Raw genomic sequence first — 12,517 nt, 5'->3', positions numbered from 1 at the left:
GTGTATGAAGTGGTGGGGGATTTAGACAGAGATAGATGAGACGGCAACAATGGAGGGGTGATTCTGATGCTTTGTTCTCGCACGCACAGAGCATGGCGTTTTGGCACCGGAGACTGCAGCTGGCTCGTGTGCCAGGCGGCACCCGGACTGCACAGACACACACGCATTTTCACATATGATGCACACACGCACTCACACCAACACACACTGTAATTGATTCAATATATATATTCAGGGCATAGAGAGAGAGAGAGAGAGAGAGAGAGAGAGAGAGAGAGAGAGAGAGAGAGAGAGAGAGAGAGAGAGAGAAGGTTGAAAGCTGGAGAAGTAGAAGCAAAAGAGAGAGGGAGAGAGAGACTGAAATTAAGCCAGAAAATAAAGGGACATTTAAAACCACTTATGTGCATTGAGGTTGGCTGCAAGTGGGTAGCCGTGCTAGCCTAGCTTTAGCTTAGCCGTAGCATCAAAATTCACATGTTTAGCAGGAGTTATTGCGGGTGTGGTTAAGTGCCTATGTTCATAGCTCCAACAGTGCAGTAATATGTAACAATACACACAAATCAACAATTTAAAGAATGGGATTAAGAAATATATAAATATCAGATTGAGAGTGGCATTGACTAAAATGCTGTAGAATAGAATACAGTATATACATACGAGATGAGTAAAGCAGCATGTAAACATGATTTAAACATTATTAAAGTGAATAGTGTTCCATTATTAAAGTGGCAAGTGATTCCAAGTCTATGTATATAGTGCAGCAGCCTCTAAAGTGCAGGGTTGCGTTACCGGGTAGAAACCAGCTAGTTATGGCTATTTAACAGTCTGATGGCCTGGAGAAACTGTTTTTTCAGTCTCTCGGCCCCAACTTTGATGCACCTGTGCTGACATTGCCTTCTGGATGATAACGGGGTGAACAGGCAGTGACTCGGGTAGTTGATGTCCTTGAAGATCATACAGCCCAACAGGATGTGGTCAATTGTACATCTGTAAAGGTTTGTGAGTGTTTTTGGGGCCAAGACAAATTTTTTCAGTCTCTTGACATTGAAGAGGCACTGTTGCGCCTTCTTCACCACACTGTCTGTGTGGGTGGACCGTTTCAGATCGTCAGTGATTTGTAAACCAAGGGACCTGAAGCTTTCCACCTTCTCCACTGCGGTCCCGTTGATGTGGACAGTTGGGTGCTCCCTCTGCTGTTTCCTGAAGTCCACGATTTTCTCCTTTGTTTTGTTTACGTTGAATTAGAGGTTATTTTCCTGGCATTACCTCTCCCAGGGCCCTCACTTCCCTGTAGGCTGTCTTGTCATTGTTGGTAATCAGGCCTACTACTGTTGTGTCGTCTGCAAACTTGATGAATGAGTTGGAGGCGTGTGTGGCAACGCAGTCATGGGTGAACAGGGAGTAAAGGAGGGGGCTGAGCATGCACCCTTGTGGGGCCCCTGTGTTAAGGATCTGCGAAGTGGAGGTGTTGTTTCGTACCTTCAACACTTGGGGGCCAGGACCCAGTTGAACAAGGCTGGGTTCAGACCCAGGCCCTCAAACTTAATGATGAGCTTGGAGGGTACTATGGTGCTGATGGCTGAGCTATAGTCAATGAACAGCATTCTTGAATAGGTATTCTTATTTTCCAGATGGGATAGGGCAGTGTGCAGTGCAATGGCGATTGCATCGTCTGTGGATCTATTGGGGCGGTAAACAAATGGAAGTGGGTCTAGGGTGTCAGATACGGTAGAGGTGATATGATCCTTAAATAGCCTCTCAAAGCACTTAGTTCAAATAAAATCAAATCAAACTTTGTCACATACACATGGTTAGCAGATGTTAATGCGAGTGTAGCGAAATGATTGTGCTTCAAGTTCCGACAATGCAGTAATAACCAACAAGTAATCTAACTAACAATTCCAAAACTACTGTCTTATACACAGTGTAAGGGGATAAAGAATATGTACATAAAGATATAAAGATATATGAATGAGTGATGCTACAGAGCAGCATAGGCAAGATACAGTAGATGGTATCGAGTACAGTATATACATATGAGATGAGTATGTAAACAAAGTGGCATAGTTAAAGTGGCTAGTGATACATGTATTACATAAGGATGCAGTAGATGATATAGAGTACAGTATATACGTATACATATGAGATGAATAATGTAGGGTATGTAAACATTATATTAGGTAGCATTGTTTAAAGTGGCTAGTGATATATTTTACATCATTTCCCATCAGTTCCCATTATTAAAGTGGCTGGAATTGAGTCAGTGTGTTGGCAGCGGCCACTCAATGTTAGTGGTTGCTGTTTAACAGTCTGATGGCCTTGAGATAGAAGCTGTTTTTCAGTCTCTCGGTCCCAGCTTTGATGCACCTGTACTGACCTCGCCTTCTGGATGATAGCGGGGTGAACAGGCAGTGGCTCGGGTGGTTGTTGTCCTTATTGATATTTATGGCCTTCCTGTAACATCGGGTGGTGCAGGTGTCCTGGAGGGCAGGTAGTTTGCCCCCTGTGATGCGTTGTGCAGACCTCACTACCCTCTGGAGAGCCTTATGGTTGTGGGCGGAGCAGTTGCCGTACCAGGCGGTGATACAGCCCGCCAGGATGCTCTCGATTGTGCATCTGTAGAAGTTTGTGAGTGCTTTTGGTGACAAGCCGAATTTCTTCAGCCTCCTGAGGTTGAAGAGGCGCTGCTGCGCCTTCTTCACGATGCTGTCTGTGTGAATGGACCAATTCAGTTTGTCTGTGATGGTTCAGTTACCTTTGCTTTCTTGGGTACAGGAACAATGGTGGACATCTTGAAGCAAATGGGGACAGCAGACTGGGATAGGGAGAGATTGAATATGTTCGTAAACACACCAGCCAGCAGGTCTGCGCATGCTCTGAAGATGCGGCTAGGGGTATGGGGGCTAGGGGTTAACACATTTAAATGTCTTACTCACGTCGGCCACAGAGAAAGAGAGCCCACAGTCGTTGGTCGTGGGCCGCGTCGGTGGCACTGTGTTATCCTCAAAGCGGGCGAAGAAGGTGTTTAGCTTGTCTGGACATGACTGCTTTTCCCTTTTGAAGTCTGTGATTGCCTATCGACCCTGCCACATACGTCTCGTGTCTGAGCCGTTGAATTGCAACTCCACTTTGTCTCTGTACTGACGTTTTGCCTGTTTGATTGCCTTACGGAGGGAATAACTACACCGTTTTTATTCAACCATATTCCCAGTCACCTTGCCATGGTTAAAAGTTTCCACGGTTTCTGGTCAACAACACAATAATATGCAAAGAATTTTAAAATCAGACCATATAGATTAGATAGGAATATATAGAGCTGGAGAAAGACATGGGGACAGTGTTGTCTTTGTAATACCAGGGCTCGTGTGCTTTGTATGCCATATTGTCATGAAGAATGATTTATTTCAGTGTTGCACAATCATTCATGCCTTATTACCATGACATTATACATGGCACAATCAGTGTTGTTAGTGCCGTGTTAGTACACACAGAACACACAGAAACAGCACAATTGATTAAAACTTCCGTTTGAGGATGAGATGGCATTCAGGAATTTTTAATCCCATTTTTAATCCCAGTTTAGGATTAATAGACTAAAGAGAGTCAAAGATCTCAGCCTAGTGTGGTCGTATTAGAAATGGCCTCAGTGTGCCACACACACACACACACACACACACACACATCATGCCGGGGCGCAAAGCTTATCGAGGACAATAATCCACATGGAGCACACAGTCCTCGACAGGTACCGCCTCCTGTGTTTTCAAACAGAGCTGTTGGATGAGTAACTAAGGGTAGTACACCACAAGAGCAATGCTCCATATTTTCTTAATAAGGTACATACCAATAACAAACTTCCAACTACCACACCTACCAATGCAATAATAAACCGTGATAAATATTCACGTCCGAGCAACAACACAAAAACAACTAACAAAGAACAACCAAAATGACTATTGAAAAAATTGAATAGCAATTGATGAATATAATAATAGTAATAGTTATAAAAAATTGTAACAAAAAAAATCAATCGTTCCACCAAATGTTTCTAAAACATAACATCCACGCGTAATGCCATGGACCCAACCAGACGTGTCTCGCCTGTTACATTGTGATGTAAATAAGTCTAATAACCCAGTTTAGCTGCTGGCTGAGACCGTGTGTGTGTGTTTCATAGTCAGCGTGCCTAAATGGCTATGAAAATTTGTGCTGAAATTGCAGCGAAATCTTTAGAAACAAAAGGGGTAAGCTGACACGCACACACGCAACCACAAACACACACGAGTCGGGACACAACCCTGGTTAGAGTTGCCGATCCATTAAGACTGAACTGAAGCTTGTAAAGACAATGAGCTAGAGAACCCGGTAAAACTGACACACAGCACACACACACAGCACACACACATAGCACACACAGCACACACACACACAGCACACAACACACACACACACACACAGTAAGGTTCACGTTACACAACATTTCTCTCCACCCAACTTAAAACAGAAACAGGCCTTTCTGGAGTCTAAACCAAAAATCAAGCAGCCAATCACAGATCCAAAATGAAAGGATCAAAGGTCAGATCTAAATTATTGTTGATGAGGATGATCTGGGCCAGATCCATTTCCTGAAACTAGGATCTCTAGAGGCAATCAGATAGTAGCCAAATGGCAAGAGGTGGCATGAAAGAGAAACACAGTCACTACCCTGCATTTCTATACAACGGCAATTACTAGAATACACACACACACACACACACAGGTGAGAGAAAAAAACTACTCTCCCTCTGCAAGGCAAAATAACCAAATGTACACTTCGCTCCCCTCTGTTATACTGCACAGATACGGAGAGAGTGAAAAAGAAAGAAAGAGGGAGGGAGAGGGAGAGAGTGAGAGACAGAGAGACAGAGAGACAGAGAGAGAGAGAGAGAGAGAGAGTGAGACAGAGACAGAGACAGAGAGACAGAGAGAGAGAGTGAAACAGAGGGACAGAGAGAGTGAGACAGAGAGATAGCGAGACAGAGAGAGAGAGAGAGAGAGAGAGAGAGAGAGAGAGAGAGAGAGAGAGAGACAGAGAGAGAGAGAGAGAGAGAGAGACAGAGACAGAGAGACAGAGAGAGAGAGAGAGAGAGAACAGAGGGAGAGAGAGTGAAACAGAGGGACAGAGATAGTGAGAGAGAGAGAGAGAGAGAGAGAGAGAGAGAGAGAGAGAGAGAGAGAGAGAGAGAGAGAGCGAGAGAGAGAGAGCGAGAGAGGTGGAAAAGAAATGGTGGAGAGAATAAGAGCGAGTTAGAGAGATGAGAAGGGAAAAATAGAGTTATAGGGTAAAGGGAGAACTGAGAGTGAGCGAGAGTAAGCATGTCTCTGTTTACCAATGTAAGATGTGGTAAGGAAGAGACCACTGTGAGAGAGCCACAGCAGCATTTCTCACAGAGACCCAGGCACACACCATGCATGCAAGAGGGCACACATACTCCACATTCTCCAGCCACAACAGGACACATACCCACACATGACACAAAAACGGAAGCATTCACACAAACACATGGAGTGAAACACACCGTAAAACTGTAGCCTACATGAGGAAACTGGGAACACACACCCTGAAAAGGCATGAAGACATATCGCAAAGCAACAGTGGACACACACACACACACACACATCACAGCATCTGTGTATGCCCTCCTACAGGTATATATATACACATTGCAGAACTGTGTAATTACACAAATAAACTCTTCAAATCCCCAACCTTTGTTTCCCTGCATGGTGGGTGGGTTGAGTCTGCTGCAGTACCAGCCAGCACACCCACCCTGTGCCCTGCTTTTTTAGGCCATCGCAAAATGGCCACTAACTCAAGGTTACCAGTGTCACTTTGCCATTGGGCTATATTTGATTACTGTGGAAAACCAACCTTCCCCCCATTCCTCTCTCTGTCAACTCAATGGATCTGAGGACAACTGCAGTGCCAAGTTAACCGTTTCCCCTCCACAGGCTGACACACACACAAACACGCACACACACACGTACACACACAGAGCTAGAGATCAGCAGCACTGTCATACGTATGTGTCTCTAATTAAGAACACCAGCCAGTGAGAACCAGGCGATCGGAGACATGGATGAGCTAACGATCCATAAATCAAATCATAAGATGATTCCTATTCTCTTGGGCTTCACAGTGACATTTTACAGTTGTGGTTAGCCAGAACAGACCCCGCCCCTAGCCTATCAGTCCTGGCCAATCAGATGTATCACTTAAACTAGGACCAACAGCTGACGCAATCACGGCAGTGGTTTTCTCCCTGGGTCTCTTAGGACTACAAATCCTACAGGGAAAAGGGAACATGTGTGCCCAATATGTGACCTCTGCTGTACCCGGTCTACGCCCACACGCACTACACTGCACAACACATTCTGAAGTGCATCAACGTTTTAATACAACCCCCACCCCCCACCCCACCCCCCAAACCCTCAACATAAACACACCCACAAGGGACATACACTTTCCCATGTCCCTGCATATAATTGCCATTTGTGACACTTCAAAACTTAAATGCACCCCCATGGACGCCTACCTTTACAGTGCACACACGCTTACCCGCGTTCACCCACGCCAATAAAGATACTGCATTTGAATTTGAAACACAACTCCTATTGCTTGGTTAAAGACAACTTGGTGTGGGGAATGGTGGTTACCTGGAATGTGTTCCTGCTTGGGGCAGATCCCTCTGGGCAACCAGAGGCGGTCGTCATCGCCCCCCGGTGTGGCTTGGACGCCCACCTCCACAGGGCGCCTGCGGAGAGAGGCCGGGAAGGGCGAAGGGGTGAGAGCCAGGCCGGGCGTAGGCGACGGGGGCTTGTCCAGGCCCCTGGCCAGACAGGGGGGTCCGTGGCATCTCTTCCTCTTGTGCTCGATGAAGAGCAGGATGTCCCCCAGGGGGAAGGTGGCCTGGCACTGCCCACAGGTCAACAGATCCTGCTCTGTCGCCACGGCCATCCGTAGTGTGCCCGTGCCATTCTCCGAGCGGTCTGAACGTTCCGAGCAGCGTTCCGACGAGAGCTCCTCCGAGGCGACGGCAGACAGGGGCTCGGCTGTAACCCGGGAACGAGTGAGAGACAGAGGGAGGGAGGGAGGGAGGGAGGGAGGGAGGGAGGGAGGGAGGGAGGGGGAGGGAGGGAGGGAGGGAGGGAGGGAGGGAGGGAGGGAGGGAGGGAGGGAGGGAGGGAGGGAGGGAGGGAGGGAGGGGAAATCAGAGGTGGTGTGTTCAATTGAGCAGCATCAATAACAGTGTGAAACAATGGTCACATGCTTTGGCTTTTTCTCTCTCACCATTCTGCCTAGACTAGTAGTAGTCGTCAGACTACACCCCCAGTAGTAGTAGTAGTAGAAGTCATGTCTGGGCGGTGTTGCAGAGCAAGAAGGGTGACTAACTCTCTATGAGACTGGCATTGGACAGACAGCTCCACTTCACACTCATAAGTCTGTCAACTTCACACTCTCACCACTTCTACATCCATTGAAATGAACGCAACAACGACTGAGAAAGGCGTGTAATTAAAGCTGGGAGTTGTAATGGATAACAAATGGTCTTTGCGATTGTAGAAACATAGAGCTGTGAGAAATGAAGCCTTAGTCTGCTGGATAATACATGGGATAATTGAAGGACTGTCTTATAGATCTGTAGAAATCAAAAGCTCAGTGGGACAGAGACAGTTGGACAACTCAACATACTAAAGGGGAAAAATAAAAAGTTATTCTAATATATTTTTCTAAAATGTGTTTTTCATATTCAAAAGTGTTGGCTATTCTCGGGTGATGAAGAATAATAGTTCATAGGACTTTCAATTCATTATGTGGAAATTTACAAACGTGTCCCGATATATGTGCCCAAAAGACAAGCAGCCTCAGTGTGTCGAAATCATTTAAAAAAAATTATCCTAGACTCTTTACATGTGTGTGACTTACAGTTTCTAGGTAACCACTTTTTACATACGGAAATCGGCCAAAAGGAACCGTTCAAGTACATTCCTCCCCATGGAACCCGGGGTTAACGCTTAACTCGTTTTAAAGTTGATTTTGTCACACGGGGAGTGTCGGTCTTGTTGTACACGGACGACGAGCTGTGTGAATGAGATATTTTACCACAGAGGGAGGTTTAACAGGAGTCTCGGTAGCCTACTATTGAGCGGCTCAAGGTGTTTGAAATCTTTCGCTCTAAGGTGAGAGGAGCTCTCCTTTAGCTTCTTAATGGGTAAGCATCTTGACCTTCTTTACTAAGCTGCCAATTTCACATTTTAATTAACCTAAAACCACCGAGAATCAAAAAATAGATTTTAATTTGTAGTGGCTGATGATTGGAAGGAATGTTTGATAAAAGAGATGGCATCCTGTGAACTAAGGTTAAATGTATTTCCGCCCAACCTAGAGACAGATAGAGAATAGATAGAGGGAAATAGTGTGTGTGTGTGAGAGAGAGAGAGAGAGAGAGAGAGAGAGAGAGAGAGAGAGAGAGAGAGAGAGAGAGAGAGAGAGAGAGAGGGAATGTAGAGTAGCTCCCAGCGCGCGAGAGGAAATATGATTTGAACGAGCAATCCTACATGACATCTGCGAGCGAACTGGGACATAGAGATAATAACATGTGATAAATTCTGGCGGCCGGTTACTACCTTTAATTTAACGTCAGGTCAACCACCAGAACTGCCAGGGTTATACAACAACGCTGGGCATTAAATTCACTGGATAAAATCAAATGAAAGCAGACTAAGCCCCCCACCTTAAACTTGAACTGTGAGTAGATTTTAGAGTTGCATAATGCATTGTTGGTTTTCATTTTTTTTTTTTTTAAATGAACAAACAACAAATGTAAATCCCAAAGACGAACGCCTTTTTTTTCATGACGATATCATATGATTGCATATTTGTTTTTGTTTCATGGGCATTTTCACGTACTTAGCACCATATCTAGCCGACTACATTGAGCTGCTTTTTATGAAATTGAAAGGGAATAGAAACAGAGCCTGGACATATGTTTTTGAACATTTACATATTGTGCATAATAGCACTTCCACACTACATTTCCCCTCCTAAACTAAATGTGAGCTGTAAATGTATGCTGTAAATGTAGGCTGCATCAGAGCAGCAACACTGAGCCAAATGATATTGTATTCCTATTAAATGTGCGGGATAAACATGATTCGTCACTAATGTAGCGTGGCAAATCAATAAAAAGAAGATGAAAACTGTTGTGGAACAATTGTTTTCTAACAGGCTATATGAAAATAAATTAATTAATGCATTTGAAGCGAATTTCATTCTGCATGATATTAAAACAACTGTAATTTCTGCACAATCAGAAAAGAAACGGGGTGTGTTGTTTTTGACGCACAGCCCATAGGAATAAAAGCTGGTTAACATTAGTAGCATATCTCTTCTCCGACTTCTGTAAATGCCATTACATTTCAACCATTAACACTAATGATCGCCTTCCTTATATGAAGGAAATATGGACAAATATATCATTTGGGCATAAGCCTGTTCGTCCTATTACTGAACATTTGCTCAAAAAGCTAAACTTCTAACCTTCATTTTAAGATCCATCATATAATTCGGCCTACCTTTCATATGAAGACGTTTTTTATATTCATTTCACCTTAAATACATGCATTTTCATTGTAAAATAGGACGTCCGCTACCATTTCCAATGGTATAAAAAATAGGTCTGAATCTACAGAGATTTGTGCCTTTAGATTTAACAAGATATAGGCCTGCAGAATGTTGACATTTGTAATGACATTTGTTTAACTTCTATAGCCCTAGCCCTCTAGGGAAACAAAAACGGTGGATTCGAACCTGGAGAGTAAATAGGACACGGGGGCCGTATACCTTGTGCGTTTCCCTGTATTCTAAACATATCATCAAATATGTAGATTGAGATGGCGGTGAAATTGATCAGGTTCAAGTTCACATCCAGTTTCTGATCGTCGTCTGCCTCCTAGCGACGAAATTCCGACAGGAACAAAAGTCTGGCCATGCAGCTGGTCTGTATGCCCCCTGGTTGCATCGAGACCCAGATATATGGCTATGTGGCCACTCGACTAAATGCGGAAACCTAGTAATGCCGCACGATACAATACAATGTTACAACAACGTGGATCTGTGTAGGGCATGTTATCGCATATAACACCATTCGAGTGCTACTGAAGGAAGGGTTGTAAAGACGCATACACCGTGTAGCAACGTCGGTCATTGGGCTGGCTACCTTGGCCATTCTTCTAGTTACAAACGCATATAGCTGCCTGCTGCTTGTAAACACTGTAAACATGGTGGTAATGTTTTCAAACGAAATCAACGAACAAAGGCTCCATATCAAAATACATGTGCGCGTAATGGAGTTTTCCATAAGAATAGTTCAACTTTTAAAAAAAGTGTCATTATTAAAAATGTTCGTTACATTGTTATTACCTTCTAAATAACATGACAGTGTTATTCTAGTATTGTCTTACCTTCGGGTTATGAACTGCATGATAAACTAAAACAAATGGCTCCAAATATGGGTTTGTAAAAAGCAGGAAGAAAAAAATAAAATATAAAAAGCGTGGCTCCTGTTGCTCTTTACAAAATCACCCAATTTTACTAGGCTACTTGAGAAGCATAGCCTATAATTCCTGCCACTATACCAGAACACCTTACAGAATCAATGTAGGCTAAACACTACAATCCATTTGATAAGGATATTTGGACAAGCAGGGTACAAATAGGCCGTTATTGACATCTATTTCGACTCTGTTGGCAGATGAGCTACACGCGCATGCACGCGGTGCCTGTAAACAGCCGGACACGAGATTTTTCCCAATCAAAATCCACTTCTAGGTTTTTGAAAACCTTCCAAAAATAGCACGAGAGGGGGGAAACCTGCCACGATCCAAGACAGGCAGCGATACCGGAAATTCCGTGCGATATTCTACATAACTCCGCTTAAAGAAAAGGCTAAACTCATAGGCTCCGCGTACCTTAACGTAGCCTATGCACTTTAGTGGCTGAGGCAACCCGGGCACTAAAGCCAGTGCAGTGCGTATGAATGTAATTCCATTCTCGCTGCAAATTTCTCCGATTTTTCTCAGAGATGAAAGCTGGATCAAACTTTTCTCTTTCAGTTTTGGGTGGGATATGCTTTGCGCGCATAGGTATTTTACCCAGGTAGATTAATGCCAGGCTTTCACGGTGAAGTCCACTTGACTGCGGGTCCGTGCTGTCCAGTGTCCAAAGTGCCCATGAGAATCACGCTCCTGGTAACCCATTTTCCGCTTTTCTGAATGGAACCGGTATTGGGCTGGGTAGAAAGGAGTGTGGTAAAAGTAGAAATGACAGTGTAGGTGTACTTACGCGAAAAATCCCTTTTGCTTAAGTGTTGGGGTTTGCCTTGCTTGCGGCGAGACATGGTGGCTGGTGGCGGCGTTCAGCTCGGTTCACATCGGGAGAGCCGGGTTAGAAGGGAGACTCCAGAGAAAATGTCTTCATCAATGCCTTTGATATCCAAAATAAATTAGAAATAATACAACGATGGCGCAGGGAAGATGTATAGTGGGATCGCCGTCATGGCTTTTTTGAAAATAGCGAGAGAGAGATGGAAAATGGCAAAAGCCCCCCTGAGCTGCAAGTTCAAGTGCGGACGTGACGTTTCTGCGAACTTGAACGTCAGGAGATGGATGGACACAGACATACAAAACATGGGCAGGGCGAAGCGGCAAAGTGGGAGGAGGGAAGGGAAATAACAAAACCAATGGACACTCATTAGGGGCTGGACATGAAAAATAGACCCGGAGAAGCCAATGGACAGAGAGATCAGGGGCCGGACAAGCGGCATTTGGGGGAGGTAGTGTGTGATCGCAAGGAGAGAGAGAGAGAGAGAGAGAGAGAGAGAGAGAGAGAGAGAGAGAGAGAGCGATGTCTAATGAAAGCAATGTGCACTGTGTGTGTGAGAGGCGGGGGGGTACGACGAAGGAAAACGGCAAGAAAAGCCAATGGACAGGAGCTCGGAGGGGGCCGGACATATGCTGCATGCGGGGAGGGAAAGAGAGAAAAAGAGAGAGAGAAACACGGAGAGACGTTTAACAGATGAAGTAGCAGTGCTGGACATTGTGGAGCCATCAAATCAAATTGTATTGTATTGGTCACATACACATATTTAGCAGATGTTATTGCGGGTGTAGCGAAATGCTTGTGTTCCTAGCCCCGACAGTGCAGTAGTATCTAACAGTGCAGTAGTATATCAAACAATTCACAACAATACACACGAATCTAAAAGTGAAATAATAGAATTAAGAAATATATAAATACTAGATCGGAGTAGCATTGACTAAAATACAGTAGCATAGAATAACGTATATACATATGGGTTGAGTAAAGCAGTATGTAAACATTAGCCATGTGGTAGAAAGAGAAACATTTCTAGTCACACTCTGTGTGTGTTTCTGAATGTGTGTGTGTGTGTGTGTGTGTGTGTGTGTGTGTGTGTGT

At 44.5% G+C, this 12,517-nt stretch overlaps 1 protein-coding gene across 2 annotated transcripts in view; it reads right to left on the bottom strand.

The window, feature by feature from the left end:
* The window catches only part of LOC118361288 (B-cell lymphoma/leukemia 11A-like), a 58,420-nt gene extending 46,571 nt beyond the window's left edge, over nt 1-11,849 (bottom strand). The window contains exons 1-2 of one of the 2 annotated variants that reach the window (XM_052476636.1): nt 11,384-11,849; nt 6,697-7,092 (exon numbers count right to left, since the gene is read on the bottom strand). In XM_052476636.1, coding sequence (XP_052332596.1) covers nt 6,697-7,092; nt 11,384-11,438 — 451 coding nt within the window. In that variant the 5' untranslated portion in view covers nt 11,439-11,849. Of the gene's footprint in view, nt 1-6,696; nt 7,093-10,503; nt 11,337-11,383 lie in introns of those variants that run through there. The other variant, XM_052476638.1, reaches the window with a different exon arrangement.
* Between the last annotated feature and the right edge of the window lie 668 nt (nt 11,850-12,517).

This window comes from Oncorhynchus keta, chromosome 2 (assembly GCF_023373465.1).
Source record: "Oncorhynchus keta strain PuntledgeMale-10-30-2019 chromosome 2, Oket_V2, whole genome shotgun sequence".
NCBI classification, from domain to species: domain Eukaryota; kingdom Metazoa; phylum Chordata; class Actinopteri; order Salmoniformes; family Salmonidae; genus Oncorhynchus; species Oncorhynchus keta.
This window is presented reverse-complemented; position numbering and strand designations above follow the sequence as displayed.